General features: G+C 38.6%; 1 protein-coding gene across 5 annotated transcripts in view; it reads left to right on the forward strand.

The window, feature by feature from the left end:
• ZNF277 (zinc finger protein 277) overlaps positions 1 to 21418 on the forward strand; it is a 105466-nt gene that overhangs the window by 75994 nt on the left and 8054 nt on the right. For all 5 annotated transcript variants that reach the window (XM_025873183.2, XM_025873184.2, XM_025873182.2 and 2 more), the window contains 3 exons: positions 9183 to 9274; positions 12484 to 12594; positions 14798 to 14930. In XM_025873183.2, the coding sequence (XP_025728968.1) occupies positions 9183 to 9274; positions 12484 to 12594; positions 14798 to 14930 (336 nt within the window). The remainder of the gene's footprint in view (positions 1 to 9182; positions 9275 to 12483; positions 12595 to 14797; positions 14931 to 21418) is intronic.

Genomic DNA, 21418 nt, shown 5'->3' on the forward strand with positions numbered 1-21418 from the left:
AGGGGGCTTTGCCATTTGGTATGCAGTCTGGGTTCTGGTACTATAACCAAGTCACTTCAAAAGAAAGCTAGTACTTTGTGACTCATTTATATCAACAGTACAGACCTTTTTCTGCATCTGACTAATGTATTTTTTAATATTTATTACTTTTCTTTTAAACTTCCATTTTGTTAATGGTCTGCTGTTTTATTTTTTACCCTAACTTGTACTGATGGCTGAAAACTTAAGAAAATCAAATTCTAAACTGTTCCAGGATTGATTCTTCTTCAAGGTTTTAACTCCTCTAAGATTCTTAAATGTTCATGCCATCATCGCTTTTCTTAAGGGGATGATCTTTTGTAATCCCATCATTGAAGTAAAAAATAAATGCACCCTGGACCTTTGCTGGTCCCCGGACATATAGGGGAACAGAATGACCAAGGGGTGGTGTGGCAAGTCTCCTTGTCTGCCTTCTTTCCCTGCTGTCATCCCATCAGGTTGTGGCCAGACCTACTCTGTCTTTTTCTTTTTAAAAAAAGATTTTATTTATTTATTTGACAGAGAGCGAGAGCAGGAACACAAGCAGGGGGAGTGGGAGAGGAAGAAGCAGGCTTCCCACTGAGCAGGGAGCCTGATGTGGGGCTTGATCCCAGGACCCTGTGATCATGACCTAAACCAAAGGCAGATGCTTAACAACTGAGCCACCCAGGTGTCCCCACTCTGTCTTTTAGAAAGATAAACCTTCATTTCCATAAATTTCAAATATCTTAAATATTTTTTAATATTTAAATCCTTTAACACCAAAATACATGCCTATAACTTGCTTGAATGTTCCAAGAAAAAATGCACTATAGAACTTGCTTGGCAAACTGCCATTTAGAGTCTCCTGGGCCTATCTTCATATCCAGCTCTTATACCACTGAACACTGTTGTACATTCACAAAGAACTCAGGAATGATACTTTATTTCTCAGCATTCTTGCCCTCTCCCCTAGCAGCAGCAAACCAATGCTTTGTAGCAATGCAGCCTTTGGGTCCTTCCCCCAGCAGCTTCTGGCTTTTGCTTTGAATGCTAAAGGAATGGTCCCAGAAAGCAAGTGGGTTTTGTGCCTGCTCACCACTGATGGGCTGTTCTTCATAATTCTTTCCCCTACTCCCGATCTTTCTCCTGAGAACTTGAAGGAAACACGTGGAAAAGAGCTAGACCATTTTGTTCCCAGGGACTTAGCCTTTAAAAATTCTGTAAAATTTCAGCTATTTTCTTCTACTTGCCTTTTCCTCCCGTGTTCTCTCAAACGGGAAATAATTTGTGTCTGCCTCCTGGGAGTGGTTTATCGCCTTCTGGAATTCAGTTTGTCTGGTGCCTTGTGACTTCAGATTTTTTATTTTCTTTTAAAAAATAACAGCTTTATTGAGATATAATTCACAGAAATACATTTCACCCTTTTAAAGTGTACAATTCAGGGGTGCCTGTCTGGCCCAGTCAGTAGAGCATGTGACTCTTGGTCTCTGGGTCATTGAGTTCGAGCCCCATGTTGGGTATGGAGATTACAAATAAACTTTTAAAAAAATTAAATGAGGTGCCTGGGTGCCTCAGTCTGTTAAGCGCTGGACTCTTGATTTGGGCTCAGGTCTTATCACAGCGTTGCAGGATGGGGCCGGCCTCGGGCTTGGTGCTCAGCAGGGAGTCTACTTGAGATTCTCTCCTTCTCCATCTGCCTCTGCCCTGTACCCCCCTTCCCCTGCACTCATGCATGCACACTCTCTCTCTTTCTAAGATAATAAATAAATCTAAAAAAGAAGTCAAAAATAATGAATTAAAAATAAATAAAATGTACAGTCCCATGGTTGCAAGTATATAGATTTTTGGATTCAAAGTAAGGAATGATTTTCTTTTTCTTTTCTTTTTTGATTTTTCCAGCTTTTTCTCACTGTAAGGATAGTCTCTGACTTTTTTTTTGTAAGATTTTTTTTTTTCAAAGGTTTTATTTGTTTATTTGACAGAGACGCAGCGAGAGAAGGAACACAAGCGGGGCAGTGGGAGAGGGAGAAGCACGCTTCCCGCCAAGCGGGAAGCCTGATGCGGGGCTCAATCCCAGGACCCTGGGATCATGACTCGAGCCAAAGGCAGACGCTTAACAACTGAGTCACCCAGGCACCCCTTTTAAGATCTTTTTTTTAAGTAATCTCCACACCCAACTTAGGACTCAAACTCACAACACTAAGATCAAGAGTCGCACGCTCTGCCTACTGAGCCAACCAGGCACCCTTCTGTGGCTTTCTTAATCCTAAGCAGGGTAATAGAGCAGAACTCCTCCTCCTCCTTCTCCTTTATTTTAATTAATATCTTAGTGATTAAGTGCCACTTTTGGTTAAAGTAGATGCTTTTCCTTTCACAGAGTTCAAAAAGATTCGTATTTGTCTATTAAAAGCCAAATTTAATTGGCGTGAAGAGACAACTGAATCAACTAACTAGTTGTCATAAATAAATTCTAAAACCTATTCTTGTTTGGTACTTAATCTTGATCTTTTAACCAAATTGTTAGTGATACGTATATCAATAAATTGCTGTATTTAGTTACCTTGATATATATTTGGCCAGAATTTTGTCTTTGCAGGAGATGCTAGCAAATTATGTCACTCTTTGCCAGGTGTTATTTGGTTAATTTTCTGACAATCCCCCACCCACCCATCCAGTCAGGGCTAGGCAGCTGGTGACACCTTACTTAAAATGTAATCCATGCTGAAAATTGTGACCATGATTAACAAAATAGAACTTTAGAGACCAGTAGTTGGTGTTGGGAGGTTGAAATGCAGATTAAGAATGATTTTTTTAGGGATTTTTTTTCTGTAGTTTGTGGCTATTCTCTTGAGTCGTTTTGACAAAGAATTAAATGACTTGCCATGCACGATCCAATCCATGTTTAGCACTATGCAATTTCCATGAGAGTATCAACCCACATGTCTCCTCATTACCTTTTAAGGCCTGTGACTCTACATCCAAGTGAGAGCTAGAAAAGCAACATTCTAGGTGCTTTACTGAAAAGACAAAATCTAGATTGTTATTGACCAATATTTATAAAAACTACATTCGGGGAACATTGAGTTCAGTAGTTTTCCTAGATGGTCTTAAACTTTCAACCTCCAATCAGGAGGAAGCAGGCGTCTATATTGTATCCCAGCAACCCTCACCCAACCCCTCTGCATGTCACCGAGTTTGGAATGTGCTTATTTTGAGGACCATTATGAGAAACATCCATGTTGTTTGGTCTATATATTCTAAATATATTGTCCATTATATTGTATACTTGTTGTCAATAACTTTTAGCTCCCCAGAGCTAAGCCAGACTTCACAAAGCACAGTCCCCCACAAGACTGCCTTTATGTTAACACCAACCACAAGTGGGGGATCTCCAGGCCACCTTCACTTCTGACCAGCTGGCTACAAATTCAGGGGTTCCTATTACCCCACAACTCTCAGAACTCAGGAAAGCACTGTACTTAGGATTACAGTTTTGTTATAGAAATAGATACAAATGAGAACCAACAAGAGAGATACATAGGGGGAAATCTGGCAAAGTCCTAAGCACAGTTGCCATCGTTTCCAGGGGCCTGTTGCCCTCCCAGCACATCAGTGTGTGGCAGTACAGAGTACAGCCAACTAGGAAAGCTTACCTGAGTTTTGGTGTCCAGGGTTTTTACCGAAACCTCATTAAGCCTGACTGAGTCATTGACCACAGAGCTGAACTCAACCGCCAGTTCTCCCCCTCTTTCTGAGGTAAGGCTGATAGCATGTGGCTCAAAGCCCTGAGCTGCTAAGCACGCAGTTGGACTTTCTGGCATGGCTGCCTCCATCCTGAGTTACCTCATTAGCATTAGCTGTCAGGTGCTGTCAGAGGGCTCACCCTGAGGAGGAAAAATACTCCAGCTGCTCAAGAAATAACCAGGGGTATAGAGGTTACTTCTGAGGAATAAGGGACAAAACCAGCACAGATCCCTGTCTGATCGGTTTCCCTTTTCTAAGAAAGCTGATAGCCAAATTTGGGGTCCACCTTTAGGTTTGAGTTGTGTGTGTGTGTGTTATTTTTATTTTTTATCTTCCAATTTATGTGCCCATCCTACCTAAGTTTTTTCTTTCTTTTACTCTCATTTTTATGCCACATTATTTTATAGCAGCCTGAGGCCAAGGAGGTGTAAATGAAATAATCCCAAAGACCTCAGCAATAATCCATGGTTCTGAAAGTAGAAAGCAGGAGGCCTAGGAGATCCTGCTGCCTTCCTTTGGAGGTTCTGGGCCACCGCTCTGACTTTAGTAGGGACATTTTTTGTGTTCTCTGTTGAAGGAGCTCAGCCGGGCTTCTAACCTGAGAATGCTTACCTGGGTTCTACTGTGCTGCCTGTGGGCTAGATCGGGAGAGAACCTTTGGGGTGTGCTGTTTGCTCTCACAGTCACTCATACAGCCATTCAGCTAGAAAGTCTGTTGTGAATCTGAAATGTCAGTATCTAGAGAACGTTTTTGGTATCTATAATTAATAACATTAGCCTTAGTTTTCCTTCATGACATTACACAAGCTATCTCCATTGGATAAGCATCAGTTTCTGCTTTCCTGTATACAAATACTTAACTAAATTGAGATTTTTCTAAATTGCTTTTTCCTAAATTGCTGATTTTTATAATTTTCAGCCTAACTCACATTTTCATTTTCTACCTATATATGTCAATCCCTTATGACTGTTGAATGCCATCTGCTCTATCTGCTGTTTCATTAATGTTTCCTCTGCCTTCGGCTTATGAATAAAGATGAAAGACTCTGCACTGACCCCTTTGCTGCCATTCTTGACATTTTAAACCAATTAGACAAAAATACAGCTTGTTATTATGACTCGTTGCCTAATACAGAAGCTGATCTTGTATTCTTACAACTGTGGTTTTTATCCAAGCCTATTTTGTAATGAAAATTTTATTCTTACTTCATCAGATAAGTTTGAGAAGTTCAAACATATAACATCTGTGACTTTCTCTTCATCCTACTATTCTATAAATCCATGAATAAAATCTAGTATGTCTACCCAGCATGAATTTTTTTTTTTTTTAGAAAAATAAAACCACAAAGCTGGTAGGCTTTGATTTACACATCTTTGTGATGCTTTCTGTGGATTATCTGTTAATATTATACTTTTTTGTTTGAAAGTGAGGTAAAATATGTGCTAGAACTAATCAGATACCAAGCTTTACAAAAGAAAAAGGAAAGAAAGAAAAGGAAAACTATTTTTTCTTGATTGACCTCTGCTTTCTGCTTATTTCATTTACATAAGACTTCTCTTATTTTAATATTATCAAGTCCAGGAAGAGCAGAGAATCCAAATAAAGCTAGTCCTTGTGTTCATTTTTCCTAATTATGAAATTCTTCCTGGACTTGTTTATGAAAATGAGAGAAGTCTTATGCAAATGAAATAGAGAGCAGAGGTGGAGCAACAAATGGTTTAAAAGTAGCTCCCCCTCAAGGAAGGTCTGGAAAGGAGTTTAAAAAGACATTTTGCCATGGACAAAAGGCAGATCTTAGTGGAATGAACTTGGGTAAAAATTAAAGGAGTTGTATGGGGCCTGCAAGATCAGGGATGACAAGGGCACTCCAGAATCTTTGTCTCTCTTATCGTGGTTGTCGGTTGTGCAGGTAAACTAGCTGAGAGTCCTTGGTACCTGCCATCACCATATGAGAGAGGCTCCAGAACAGAGCAGCCTGGTTTCAGGTACTTGCCATTAAAGTGATTTTTCTTATTGTCCTGTCCATCCCATGCCACCTAAATATACCAGAGTGTAAATTAGGCTCTCCTAAGAAAAATCAATTTCTGTCACTTCTAATGTTTACATTCGGGTTGTACAATTCAAGGTCAGTTGATAAAACTTTAATTTGGCCAAAGAAAACCTTAAATGGCTTAGCATCCCTCTGGTTTAGACTCACAAATCTTTTGTGTTTGTGCTGAGCCAAAAGCAAGGAGATACTAAGTTGAGTAAGATTTTTCTTTAGCAAATTAGGTTATATCATCACAAGCTTGAGAAATATGAGCCAGAATGGTGACTTTTAATGAGCACTGAGTCTTGTGGACTGAAAACAGGAAAAGGCAGAGAAAGTATGGGCTCGGCCTTGGCCTTACTGCACCAGTAGTGATAGGGTTTATTTGCTGGGTTTTTGTTTTTGCTGCTAACAAAGTTATTGATATAGAGCTCTGAAATGTGTTTTCTTTTCTTTTCTTTTTTTTTTTTTAGTCAAACCAGGCATGTTTATAAAAGTTCAGTTTCCTTTAACAATACTTCTTTTATTTGACTCTCCTATCCATTTCAGTTTTGATATAAGGTTCACTTAAACTCAAAAAGTAGTAATTAAAATGGTCTGGTACATCTACCTTAGCTCCTTTATTTCTCTTTTATCTATCCACTTGCTACCAGCATGTAAATTTAAAGAGTTTCTTTTGTATTTGCTGTATGCCTGAAGTGTTGAGCAAGATCTTTTCTTTCTGCATGTCAGAACTCCAACATATTCCAGTGCTATAATACTCTGGGATCTCCATTAAGCTTCACAGCCCCTGGAAATTCCTCCATCAGAACTCATGCTTCCTTCTTTGTACATGTACAGCTCAGTATTTGGACAAAGATCAAAAGAATCCCAGTACAGGTTTCTTGAGCTCCCTCTCTTCAGCTCTCTTCTCTCTAGTACCTTGTCCTACAAAGTGCACTCGCTTTAGTATCCTGAACTCCAGTCTTTTTTTTTTCTTTCCTCCAACCAGTGAGATAGCTACACCTCATTTGGTTTTCACTTCCCTATGTTGTAATTTGGAAAATACCACCCAGCAGAAAACTGGCAGTGTATTATTTTATTCTTTCATGGATCACAACCCTGCACTATTATCCAATGTCTGAAAACAGATAAAATAGATGAAGCAAGGTATTTTATAGTAGTTTACAGGGGGAGGGTAAGTGTGATATCCATTATTCCATCGTGGCTGAAACCAGTTCCTTGAATTGATTTTTATCACGGTAACTTCTTAATTTTTTTTCTTCAAGTGGATTAGTATTTCTAGATGTTTGGTGATACATTTCCAGAAATGCCACAAGGAATTTATTAAGCTTCTAGATTTTAGCTCATTTTTTTATGCTATTCTATAAGTATTCACAGAATCATCAATAAACTTCTTATTTTAATTTTTTTTTTAAGATTTTATTTATTTGACCGAGAGAGAAAGAGCACAAGCAGGGGAAGCAGCAGGCAGAGGGAGAGGGAGAAGCAGGCTCCCCACTGAACAGAAAGCCCGATGCGGGGCTCGATCCCAGGACCCTGGGATCATGACCTGAGCTGAAGGCAGCCGCTTAACCGACTGAGCCACCCAGGCGCCCCAGCAATAAACTTTTTAAAGTTCCTATTTTGAGCTCCATGTTGTAAGAGAAGCTGGAGAGTAGTATGCCATTCTAAGAACAGCATAAAGACTTAATTTTAACTCCAAAGAGTTTTCATATCCCTTCAGAAGACAAGGCAGGCAAACAGTTAACAAAGAGATGATGGTAATAAACAGTGGAAATTGACATTGGCAGGATAACAATAATATCCAATATTTAATGACCCATGCACAATTTGAACTCTTTACATAAATTATCTGATGTAATCCTATAAACAATTCTGTGAGATAATGTTTCCATTTTCGTCTTAAAAATGAGAAAACTGATGATTGAAAAAGTTAGATAAAATATTGAGTACCACTGAGGGCCAGAGTTCAAATCCAAGTCTACTCAGTGTTTCAGAGCCAGAGCTCATAACTCTTATACAGTAGTCTAGAAATGGAAATTTTGATAGAAATGGTCTTAAGTTACAGATTAAGATTTGTTAACAGGCAGAAAGCAAAGAGAAATAAAATGACCTCAAGGAATGATGGTGTGTAGAATCACCAGGGTGTGTAGAACCACATTTGATTGGAGCAAATGTTACCAAAGCGTATTTAAAATTACTTGAGTTGGGGGCGCCTGGGTGGCTCAGTGAGTTAAGCTTCTGCCTTCAGCTCAGGTCATGATCCCGGGGTCCTGGGATCGAGTTCCTTGTCGGGCTCCCTGCTCCATGGGGAGGCTCCTTCTACCTCTGCCTCCCTCTCTCTCTCTGTCTCTCATGAATAAATAAAATCTTTTTAAAAAATTATTTGAGGTGAAGAATAACAAGATAATAGTGTAGGAGGAAAACAATGTTTAAGGAAGTTTGCCTCAGAGCAAAAAGAAGGATGGATATGATGAAAAAAGGACTGAGATCCTGGAGACCCTCTAGGAGACTTATTTATAGTAATCCCATGACTGATTAAAAACTGGACTCAGGGTGATGGCATTGGGAATGGTGGAGAAAAGTAATATAAAAGATAGTTCAAGTGAAAAATTTGTCAGAACTTGACTGCAGACTAAACTGAGAAGTACCAAAAGGAGCAAATCATAAAGCCCACCACATTTTTGTTTGGAAAAGAGGGAGAGAATGGGAGTTGAGTAATTAAAACAGGAGTAGGGAAGGATGATGAGACCCATTTGAGTTTCCTGCATAGCTATCCAAATGGAGTGTTCTATCAGCATTTGCAGTATAGACTTGGGGCACCTGGATGGTTGTGTCGTTAAGCGTCTGCCTTCGGCTCAGGTCATGATCCCAGGGTCCTGGGATCGAGCCCCGCATCGGGCTCCCTGCTCCTCGGGAAGTCTGTTTCTCCCTCTCCTATTCCCCCTACTTGTGTTCCCCCTCTTGCTGTGTCTCTCTCTTTCAAATAAATAAAATACTTTTTTAAAAAACAGTATAGACTTGCAGTTTTGATACAAGGACAGAAATGGAGAAATTTGAAATAGTGTCAGTATTCATATATTCCCTTTGTGCTTCTTCCCAGATTCCTCCATTCAGACTATAACATATTTCATTAGCTAACTGTGGATTTATTAGAGATAATATCAGGGGTGCTTGGGTGGCTCAGTCGGTTAAGCGTCTGCCTTCAGCTCAGGTCACGATCCCAGGGTCCTGGGTTTGAGCCCCCTGTCAGGCTCCCTGCTCAGCAGAGAGCCTGCTTCTCTCTCTCCCTCTGCCTTCCATTCCCCCTGCTTGTGCACTTTCTCTCTCCCTCTTTGTCTCTGTCAAATAAATAAATAAAATCTTTAAAAAAAATAATCTCAAATATCTGTTTCTACTTTACAGAAAGAAATTCTGGAACAACAGCAGCAAGAAAGAAATGATAACAATTTTCATGGTATTTGTATGTTTTGCAATGAGGAATTTCTCGGGAACAGGTTTGCCTTTATGCACGTCTTTGAATATTATTGTTTTTCATCTGAAAACATCAAAACATTCATAATGGTTATATAAATTAAGTTCTGTGGATTAGCTCAGGACCCTTTCATATATCAGCAATAATTTTTTTAATATGCCTAACATCAAAGATGGACTGTAGTTGCTCTAAGCAGAAGAGGGGAATAATTTTTTCTTTTTTTCTTTTATTTTTTTCCAAGTTTTTATTTAACTTCCAGTTGTGAACTTACAGTGTAATATTAGTTTCAGGTGTAGAACTTAGTGATTCATCACTTACATACAACACTAACCCCAATACCTGGGGCTCATCACTACAAGTGCCCTCTTTAATCCCAGTCACCTATTTAACCCATCCCCCCACCTCCTCTCCAGCAACCATCAATGTGTTCTATGTAGTTCAGAGTTGGTTTCTTGGTTTGCCTCTCTTTTTTCTTAAATGCCAAAAATAAATTTGTGTTTAATGTCATAGGACTTTTTCAATTGGCTGACAGGCAAGACCATGTACAACAAACTACTACAGACACACCTTTCTATATTGTTAACTCAACCTTTAGCAGTTTTTGATGTTTCACATTTGAATATTAAAACTAATAAAGATTAGGGATGCCTGGGTGGCTCAGTCGGCTAAGCATCTGCCTTCGGTTCAGGTCATGATCTCAGGGTCCTGGGATCAAGTCCCACATCAGGCTCCCTGCTCAGCTGGGAGCCTGCTTCTACCTCTGCCTACCTCTCTCTCTCTCTCTCTCTCTCTGTCTCTGACAAATAAAAATAAAAATCTTTTATTTATTTTTATATATAAAAAATAAAAATCTTTTAAAAATAAAGTTAACAAAGATTAAAAAAAAAAAACTGGGGTATTGATAATTCTTTACCACTCCCAACTGGGTCCAAAACCAAGTGGCATACTATAATTCGGTTCTAAAACTAGTCGCCCAGAGTTAGCATCAGGCTCTGCAGGTTAAAGGGCATCATCCCCAACAAGACTGCTTCCATTTTAGATATCAGCCACAAGGTCAGTTGACCACCTGACTAAAAATTCGAGGATTCTCACCAGTAATTTGTATCCTTCAGTAATTTACAGAATGACTCACAAAACTCCGGAAAGTGGTATGCTTAGGACTGCAGTTTTGTTATAAAGGAACAGCCAAGTGAAGAGATCAGCAGCAGCCAAATGAAGAGATGCATAGGGCAAGTTTTAGGAGGTTCCTGAACTCAGAGCTTCTGTGCCCTTTCCCCCAAAGAATCAGGACATATCACCCACCCAGCACATCAAGGTATTCACCAGCCTGGAATCTTCACTCAGCTTTGATTTCCAGAATTTTTAATAAGGCTTCATCACATTAGCATGATTGATTCAATCATTGAACTTAATCTCCAGATCCCTCCCCTTTCTGGAGGTCAGGCTAGCTCAAAATCTCTACCTTCCTAATCCTGTGGTTAGTCTTTTCCTTGACTAACCCCCATTCTGAAACTAGCTAAGGGCTAGTCGCCTTGTCAGCATAACAAAGATAATCCTATCATGGAGAAATTCCAAGGATTTTAGAAGCTCTGTGCCAGGAATCAAGGACAAAGACCAGACAGATTTCTCATTATACAGCATTTGATATTTACAAATGAACATGACTTAAATACAAGTCATGAAGTTGTAACCTCTAGTAACTGGGAATAGTTCAGTGGCAACATGAGAGTGGACAGTCAGAGGGGCGCCTGGGTGGCTCAGTCATTGGGCGTCTGCCTTCAGCTCAGGTCATGGTCCCAGGGTCCTGGGATCGAGCCCCGAATCCGGCTCCCCGCGGGAAGCCTGCTTCTCCCTCTCCCACTCCCCCTGCTTGTGTTCCCTCTCCTGCTGTGTCTCTCTCTGTCAAATAAATAAAATCTTTAAAAAAAAAAAAAAAGAGTGGACAGTCAGACTATCATTTTCTACCCATTTCAAAGAAGGCGGTCTACAGTATTAAAAAACAAAAGAGCCTGGCACAGTAACTGACATTATTACCTGAAAAACATTGAGGAGAGGGTAGCTACAGATAAAGTACTAATTTGAATTTAGAAAATGGTTTGGTTGCAGCACTGATATTCAAAACACCGCTAATGAAGATTTGATTCTTCTGTAGGGCAGTTGGCATAGAGAAAAATCTGTGCCAAAAGGCACTGAAATACTCTATGAAACACTAGTTTTATTCAAAGTTATCAGTAATAGTTAAGTGGTTAGCCAAAAGAGCGTTTTAACTATGAGATTAATGAATGGGATTCCTACATAGTTAAAAAAAAATCAACATTTTCATAGGGATGGTTGCTTTATTTTATTTTCTAAAGGAAAAAAATAATAACCCTAAAAAACAGTGATTTGGAGGCCAGCTTAGTGTCCTAAATAAGCTAGATAAATTGTATAATGTGTCACTGTGTATAGTCTATCAGTGGTTTGTGTACTAATGAATTCCCCAAAACTGTCACCTTCATTGTATGAACTAAAGTTGTGATAAAGAGGGTGCCTGGCTGGCTCAGTCCGAGGATCATGCAACTCTTGATCTCAGGGTCCTGAGTTCAAGCCCCATGTTAGGTGTAGAGATTACTTAAATAGATAAATAAACTTAAAAAAAAAATAAAGTTGTGATAAAGACCCAGTAGAATAATATATTTTACACATAGGCATTTTTGCTATGTAAAACTTAGATAAATGAAAATTTTCCTTTTCAGCATGAACTAATCAACAGACTGGTCATGGTGTATTCAGTTTATGGTAACCCTTACGTATACTTAGATTTGTTAATTGTGGGTTCCAGGTCGGTGTCTGATCATGAGCTGACTAAAATGTCTGTGATCCCAGGACATATATAGAAGGACATATTTCCCTTTGGCAGTTGTCTCTTCCTCCTCCCCACAATGAATTGGAAAAGTAAGCAAAGCACAGTTTAATAGTTTAAAGGACAGAAACCCAATTCATCTATAGAGTATATTCCTGTCCACTGGCAGATAATGGAACAAACTTAACTCACTTTAAAGAACTATTGTGATTATATGTGTACTTAAATACTATATAACATACCACTCTTTCAGAGCCCAAATGTGTGTTTTAGTGTTTAACCTTTGCATGTACTTCTGATTAGTGTAATCATTATAAATGTGCTATTCCTGACCTGATTTGTTACTAGATAATTTGGATATAATATAAATTATTCAAATTTCTTTCTAGATCTGTTCTTTTGAACCACATGGCCAGAGAACATGCTTTCAACATTGGATTGCCAGACAACATTGTAAACTGCAATGAATTTCTATGCACATTACAGAAGAAACTGGACAAGTAAGTATTTTTTCATGAAACACAACCTGAAGCTATTTTAATTTTGGACTCTTGGGAATTTTTTTTATTGTCTGTTGTGAATGTTTTAAGATTAATCTAATAGAAGTAATTAATAAAATGGAATTTTCTAATTTCTCATGTTGGAGGAGTTCACATTTTGCATGACAGTCTTCTTTTTGTCTAGATCATATTGCCTTTTACTGCTTTTTTAAAAGAATATCATATATACCAAACAGTGTACATACCATGTAACATATGCTATATAGGGTTTGAAGAGTATACTCTACATCTGGCCTAAGAAATAGAACAGGGATGCGTAGGTGGCTTAGTCAGTTAAGCATCCAGCTCTGGATTTCGGCTGAGGTCATGATCTCAGGGTCAAGTCTACTTGAGATTCTCTATCTCTTTAAAATAAATAAATCTTTTTTTTTAATAAAGAAATAGAACATTATTAATTCCCTTGAATTTTCATATGTGCCCTTCCTCATTCATATCTCCCCATTTCTTAATTTTGTAATGGTAATTCATTTTTCAGTATAATTTTGCACATATTTAGTAAATATATTGTCAAAATGTTGTATGTTATTCAGCTTTATGTGAGACATAACATACTCTGTGCCTTCTTTTACCTTTTAGTATTTATTCACATTTATATATCATGACACTCCACTTTTCCTAAGATCATATTCTGGTGACTGTATCTAGTGGGTATCTAGAGCTTAGCTTGTAAAATAAGGAAGGAAATTCTCTAGGTCACTAAAATGGCTTTCAAAAAATCTATCCACATTTTTCTCTAGGAGAGGGCCCAGTATTTTTTCCTCTCAAAACCTAGGTTTTTTTGTTTTTTTTCTTTGTTTTTAAAGATTTTATGTATTTATTTTTAGAGAGAGAAAGAGAGCTTGAGTGGGGGGAGGAACAGGGAGAGGGGGAGAGAGAATATCAAGCAGACTCCACAGTAAGTGCGGAGCCCAACATAGGGCTCGATCCCACAACCCCAAGATCATGACCTGAGCCAAAATCAAGAGTCAGACACCCAACCATCTAAGCCACCCAGGTGCCCCTGTACTTTTTTTTTTTCCAAATGAAATCTCAGCCCACAATATTCAGAACAATAACATTAAGAAAGAAATATTAAAAGTTCTGAGTTCAAATTCTGGTATCAACACTGCATTAATGTCCTTTCACTCTTACTAAATGATCCTTCATTTATAAAATCATAACAGATGTGCTTTCTAGCAAGATTAGCATAATTTTTTTTAAGATTTTTTATTTATTTATTTGACAGAGAGATAGCAAGAGAGGGAACAAAAGCAGGCTTCCCGCAGAGCAGGGAGCCCGATGCGGAGCTCGATCCCAGGATCCTGGGACCATGACTTGAGCCAAAGGCAGATGCTTAACAACTGAGCCACCCAGGCGCCCCAAGATTAGCACAATTTTTTAATGCCATAATTATTTGCTATAAAAGAATATAATTATTTCTGTGGCACAAGAAATGGTTCAAAGGGTGTTTAGGAGTGATGACAAAAGAATTCAATATTGAAACAACTGATTTCACTCATTTGAGAGTTTTCATGTAAAAGGGAGCTTAGATATAATCTGTGTGACTCCAAAAAGTGGAACTCTAATGACTGGTAAGGAGAAGTTACAGGCAGTATCCACTGTCAGACTTAGGTTAAGGAAGACATTTTGTTAGCAATCTGTTCATTTTCATTAGAAAATGAATGTCAGTAGAGAAGGCAAGTAACTTGACCAAGTCTCACAGCTAGTATGTACTGGAACTAGGCATTAAACCCTGCAAATCAGCTCACAGAATATGCCAAACCATGGACTAATTTGTTGTACTCAATGGAGGCAGCCATTGCTAGTTATCATTGTAATTATTTGAAGAACATAACTACGTTTTCATTTTTAGAAGAGATAATTTGATTAGAAAACACCACAATAATTTTTGGGTATTAGCTGTCTTTGTCACAGTTTGACTACATAGCCCAGTTGGCCAATGTAGCCAACTACAAAATAAACCAAGCATGCATCCCACAAAGCTGAATGAATGAAGTGAGAGAGGTTCTGACAAGGATGTCGTATCCTACTTAAAGATTCTGTAAACTAAAATGAATAATTGTAAGACTTAAAAATAAAGGACTTTTGCAGCAGCTATCCAGGAGACTTGTGTAATCTGTCAGTGTTTGTGTATTTTTTTTAGCTTGCAGTGCTTGTATTGTGAGAAGACCTTCAGGGACAAAAATACACTGAAAGACCATATGAGGAAAAAACAGCATCGGAGGATTAATCCTAAGAACAGAGAATATGACCAATTTTATGTCATCAATTATTTGGTAAGGCTTTCTCTTCATAATTTAAAATTTGATTGCATTTCCACAAACAAAAATCTTTCTAAGGGCTGTCTAATATTTAAACAAGCAATTAGTATAAAGGTCAAAATGTAATCGAGGGACACTTCCAAGCAGTGATTAGCTTCATAATGGTTAGCTTACCAAGCATAACTTGATTTGGTTTGTCTATGATTTGCCAGATGTTTACACAGAAAAATGTCATGTCTCTAGAATTCGCAGTGATCTGGACCAAAAAAAAAAAAAGTAATAATAAACATAAAGCATTTGAGTATCTACATACTCTTGCTCATTTGTTATATTATCTATTACCTTGAGTCCAGAGACTTCTATATTCTATTCAAAAACCATCTTTTGACATCTAGATGTACTAGGTGTCTTATGCTAGATAACTTTTTAAAAACAATCTCTTCATAGGGCGCCTGCGTGGCTCAGTGGGTTGGGCGTTCAACTCTTGATTTCCGCTTGGGTCATGATCTCAGGGTTGTGAGATTGAGCCCCTAAGTCGGGCTCATGCACTGGGCATGGAGCCTCATTAAGATTCTCTCTCTCCCTCTGTCTTCCCAAACACCCCCCTCAAAAAAAAAAAAAAAAATCTCTCTCTCTTCCCTCTCTCCCCATTAAAAAAATCCTTTTCCCACAAAAAAAATTTACCATCCTCCTTGGCCAGCTTATCTTTGATGGAAATTTTAGAGAAACCAATCATTTCGCTACGCAAGAGGACTTTGGTTTGTATGACTAATAAAATATAATAATGGTGTTATCATGTCAAGGATTTTAAATACATTGAAAGTTTTCCTTGCCTAGAAACCTCAATACCATTTCCTGAGCTTTTTGGTTAAGAGAAGGTATTCAGTTGGAGGCAAGTGTCACTAGGGGGGCATTTAGAAATGGAAGAGGGGATTTTGACTGACACAATGACTGGGAGTTCTACTGGCCCTGCCCTACTCTGCTGAATTTAGGGGTGTATATAACAAAGGAAATAATCCACTCGTGTAAAGAAAAGGGTTATGTAACTCTCCACTTGAATTAGGAGAAAGGGAGTTGTTTCGGACACTTTTCTTAAGCAAATGGAAATTATTTTTTCCTCTCAATAGGAATGAATTAGAATCCAAACTCATGGCCACAGAGGGCATAATTGATTATAATCAACCATTTTATCAATTGGACAGAAATAAACATATCCTGAAATAATGTTGGAAATCTCTTGCTGGGGTGGAATTTTTGCCTGTTCTAACTAATCCTTGTAGAGTTAAAATAAAATTCCCCTTGAGAAGCAAGTTTGACATGTGTTTGAAGATTGACTCTGAGAAGTTGCCATGATCTGCTACAAATGTTTTACAACTAGCTAAAGGCAAAGGCACCCTTTGAGTCCTCAATCTTCTCTTGAAATCACTGTCATTAATTCCTAGAACAAATGCTGCTTCAGGGCCCAGCCCAATCCAATGGGGAGTGGACTTCAGTGTTAGCTCTAAGAAATATCAGCTAGTGCAGAAAGCTGTGGAAGCAATTTAATAGCACTTCCTTCTGGGGATCTTTTAAAATAATATTCAAGAGCTTGGGACTAGCAGAACATTATATATATAGCTGGAGGTATTTACCTTCTAGAGGAGACTTCAAAGGGACTGTTCACTCAGATTCTGCTTGCGCTTTAGAAAAGTATGATGCTTTATTGTCTGGGCATCAAGTAGTATGTCTTTCAAAACTGAAATTATCTACAAGGACCAGCTGTCTCTAGATGGGCATGCTAGGTTATATTGCCCACTGAGTGCCCAGATATGATGTGGCATGAATCATAGCTTAGGAGCAGTGTTTCAAGAAAACATAAAGACTTTAATAGTATATAAAATGAAAATTAAATCATTTTAGGAGATTATTGATAGAAGTAATTTTTTCTTTTAACTAGCAGCATTTCACCACTTGCTATATGCCAAGCACTCTCTTGGATATTATTAAGTCATTTACTCTTAACCATATCCATATGTCACAGATTTTATTATCCCCATTTTATAGGTTTGGAGAGTAGGCACAGATCTTTTCCCAGAGTCACACAGTCAGAACAGGATACCTAACCACTCTGTGTATCAGCTTCCTTCACTTTTTCCTCAGTTGAAATAAGGTACCTACCTCTTACCTTTTTGGTTGGGTTTTTGGTCAAGTAATGATGAATTCGTAATGATCTATTCACCACCTTCTTGCCTGTTCTCTTTTGTACTAAACTAGAAAGTGAGTCAAGGTCAAAGTAAAGCTGACTTTTTAATAAGCTCGTTAAGGGCTCTGACCTACAGCCTTAGCCTTCTTAACCCTGTATGCTTTCCCACTGAGGTAAATAGCCCACAACAAGAAGAATGATTTTTAAAAACAGAACCTAAAATGTGTTATGATTAGCCTTAGCATTTTGGAAATTATACAAAATTACCTTAGAAAAGAATTGAATTAGCTAATAAAGTCTCTAAAGATGGAGAACTGTCCTAACGTAGAGAAGTGCTTACCGGAAGTATCAACCTTAATACCATCCTGAGTATTGTTGTAGGGATAAAAGGTATAATATATAGAAGGGGTATATAAAAGACTGTTCCAAATACTAATACTGTATGGTTAGAGAAAAATGAGGGTCAGAGATTGCTCAGCATCATTTTAATTTCCTTTCAGACACCATGAATGAAAATACTTAATATTTCACAGAAATATTTAACATGAAGAATAAATTCTTCTAAAAGTTTACTTAAGCAATGAATAATGACATTGCTTTAGTTTTAAAAAGGAGAAAAAAAAATGCTGACAGACACTCACTGTGTATTCCTCTGAGGAACAAGGCTGACATGAGTGATGAATGTGGGGCCAAAGAGAGAACTGTTGTATTAGTCGTCAGGGTCTGCACGTCCATGTCTCACATCCTCTTCCCTGGAAGAAGCACTTCCATTGGCTGCATACATTCTACACACATTGGAGTGCCTTCCAGTACCAGACACTCGTGGAGCAGGAAGAAAAATATTACAGACAAGGTGGCTGATATAAGTCACTACTCAGAGTTTAGAGGTCGTATGAGAGACAGACATGTAAGCACATAATTTCAGCGCTTGGGGGTGGGGTGTACAAGTTAATGCGTGGCCCTCTCCTGTAGCAGCTATGTGCCCATGGGGTTCCTCAACTCCGTCAGAGCAGAAGCTCCAGGCAGCAAGTGATGGCGGCGCCCAGGGTATCCCTGGCAAGATGCACTCTAATCATCATCAAGGGTGGGAGGGCTAAGACACAGGGTGTTCTTGACTCTCTTCTGAGCTCAGCAAATTGACACGTTCCTTTTTCTTCCTTAGATGAGATAATTTCCGTACTTAATAATTCATATCAGTTTTTGAATAATAACAGACTTGCAAATACATAAAAAGTCACTATGCATAGTCTAGATTACCTACTGCACGTTCTCTGTTTTCTCACAACAAAAGTGTTCAGTGAATAGCGGACTAGAATGGTCAAGGGGACAATCCCAGGCAGTTGCACATTCAGATGCCCCTGCCATCATCACTGAGCCTTCAGCTACCTAGTCTAAGGCATTCATGTTTCCAGCCCTGAGTTTTCCTAAAGGAAATTATTTTTGCAGTGGTTTTATCATTTTTTATTTTTTTTTAATTCTTAAAGATATACAAAGCCATTTGTAACAAAAGCCGGCTCTTAACCTGTTTTTCATAGTTTTAGTATAGTTCTTTCTAATGAAATTATTTACATTTAGAATACTTTTTTTTTTTTTAAAGATTTTATCAATTTGAGAGAGTACGGATAGGGGAGGGTGTGGCAAGGGGAGGAGCAGAGGGAGAGAAAGAAGCAGGGTCCCCGCCGAGCAGGGAGCCCGATGCAGGGCTCGATCCCAGGGACCCTGAGATCATGACCTGAGCCTAAGGCAGACGCTTAACAACTGAGCCACCCAGGCGCCCCCATTTAAAACACTTCTCAACTAGAATTTAAATTAAAACATGGAAAAAAAATAAAACATTTCTCTTTCTCTGTTTATAATGGGTTTTTTGTGTAAGTACCTATAGAAGTGTCTGTGTTGGAGCAGTGGGGACGCTAGGTGAAGGGGCTTTATTTTTTATGTTTTTCTTGTCCACCCTCTCATTGATTAAAAACCATCTGATGTAGGGGGTTGAGGGGGTGTGCTGAACATCTTTACTGACATGCCTTCCAAACTTTGTTTTTCTTGAAATCTTTGCTTTTCTAACATGATTCATTACCAGGCACAGCATCTTAATTAGAGAGTTCTGTCTTTTTTTTCTTGGGGGGGGTTCTTATTCCTATAATAAATCATATATATTTGACTATACAAGGCAGAGCATTCTAGGAAAGTCTGGGCCAGTGTCACATGCAAACCACTTGTTTCTTAATACACTAACGAACACCAAGTTCCATTTTCCTCTCAAGTGGTAAATGGTTAGTGCTGTTGCCTAGGAAAATCCCTACACGTTATACTGAATACTTGCAAAATAGCGTACTGAAAGTTGCAAAATAATGCTTTGGGTGTGGAAGTTTGACACTGAAAGCTATTCTGTGTCTCTTTGGCCAAAACATTTATTGATAAGCAACATTTGTCCATATCATTGAAAATGGTAATAACACAGATGGCCCTTCTTTGAATAATGTCGTGCAGCGATGACCTTAAAGTACAGGTCCAGAGAGATCGAGTAATCCATGAAAGATGTAGTAATTCATCACCAAAAATTCCAACTAACAAGGATCCTGTTGGCAGTGTTGAAGCCATTCCTCATGCCCATAATGAGGTTCAGACGTTTCATGATAACTCTTGGAAGTACATTATAGAGTTCAAATTAACTATCTCTAATGACATTATGGTAAATCTCTGTGTGTCTGAGTTTATGCATCATTTAGCTGATAGATAATGACAGCTTCAAAACCTCTCATTAAGTTGATGAATGATAGATTTTCTTTTTTCCCTAAATCATAATGGACCTTGTAGTTCTTTGTTTTTGCTTAAATGAATACCTTTTTTGAGAAAAGAAAAAAGTTCAAAATTGAGAATAAATTTTAGTTATTTTTTTCCAAAAGAGGAATATCAAACAAGAATGTCTATATTTATAGCAGGTCAGGTTGGGCTTGACTGTAACCATAGTTTAGCTGCTTGGAAAGGTGTCCATTATTGTTCCTACATCCTTCTTTAGTGCACTGTCTGCTTTTGCGTGGCACAGTGGGAAAATTGGATGGAGGAAGAAAAGATAAGAAAGAGGAACAAATGACTCAAGAATAGAAAAGATAAATGGTTAGGCCAAAAGAAATCATTCCTGCTCATTACTCCATAAAGTTTTGCTGAGACTATGACTAAATTTGCCAGACATAGCCCTAAGTAGGTACAACTTCTCCATGAACTGTAAGAGATAAAAGGGATTGAAGTCGATATTTGAGCACTTAACTATTGCCTGCTACCGTGTACTTTATATACAGGGATACCTTGTTTTATTGCACTTTGCTTATTGTGCCTCGCACATTTTTACAAATTGAAGGATTGTGGCAATGCTGTGTTGAGCAAGTCTATCTGCGCCATTTTTTCAACTGCATTTGCTCACATCATGCCTCTGAGTCACATTTTGGTAATTCTCGCAATACTTAAGGTATATACATTGTTTTTTTAGACGTAATGCTTGCACACATAATAGAGTGCAGTGTAATGTAAAAATAACGTTTATATGCACTGGGAAACCAAAACATTCATTTGGCTTGCCTTACAGTGGTAGTCTGGAACCAAACCTGCAATATCTGTGGGGTGTGCCTACACATGAACTAATTTATTTAATCACCTTACGAAAACCTTTTGAAGTAGGATCCAAATTGGCCTTGAATCTTTAGACTTTTTCAGTTACAATTCAATTTAAAAATACTCTCTAGTACTTACTGTATGCCCGGCTCTGGAAATGGACATTCTGGTGGAAAAAATGAATAGCGAATGAGAAAACAAATAGATACACAGAAGTGATTTCAGGCAGTGATTGATGTTTAAAAAAAATAATAAAACATCATAGGGGAATAAAAAGTAACTGGGAGCAGGGGTGTTGCTTTAGACAGAGGAGTCAGAAGAAGAGGTGGTAACATTTAAGCAGATGCCCCCCATGCCTGAGCCACACAGTTATGTGAGAGAGCAGTGCTCAGGCAGACGTTGCAGCAAGTCCGGAAGTAGCCGGTGGAGGTGAGCTTTCTGCTTTCAAGGGACAGCGGAGACACTGATCTGTCTGGAGCAAACTGAGCCAGGGAAAAAGTGGTGGGACATAAGGGATGGAGAAGGAGCCGGAGCAGATCTTCCAAGCCATGATAAGGCCTCTGGATTTTGTTCTAAGTGCAGGAAGAAGCCTTGGGAGGGTTTATACAGACAGGGAAGTGTCCTTTAGAAAGATCACTATGGTTGCTGTTTGAAAAATAGACTGTAGGGGCCTTGGGGAGAAACAGTCCAGCTAGCTGCGTGTTCCACAGGCCCC

The sequence above is a fragment of the Callorhinus ursinus genome, unplaced genomic scaffold (genome assembly GCF_003265705.2).
Source record: "Callorhinus ursinus isolate GAN/ISIS: 27379988/994484 unplaced genomic scaffold, GSC_fseal_2.0 scaffold12, whole genome shotgun sequence".
NCBI classification, from domain to species: Eukaryota; Metazoa; Chordata; class Mammalia; order Carnivora; family Otariidae; genus Callorhinus; species Callorhinus ursinus.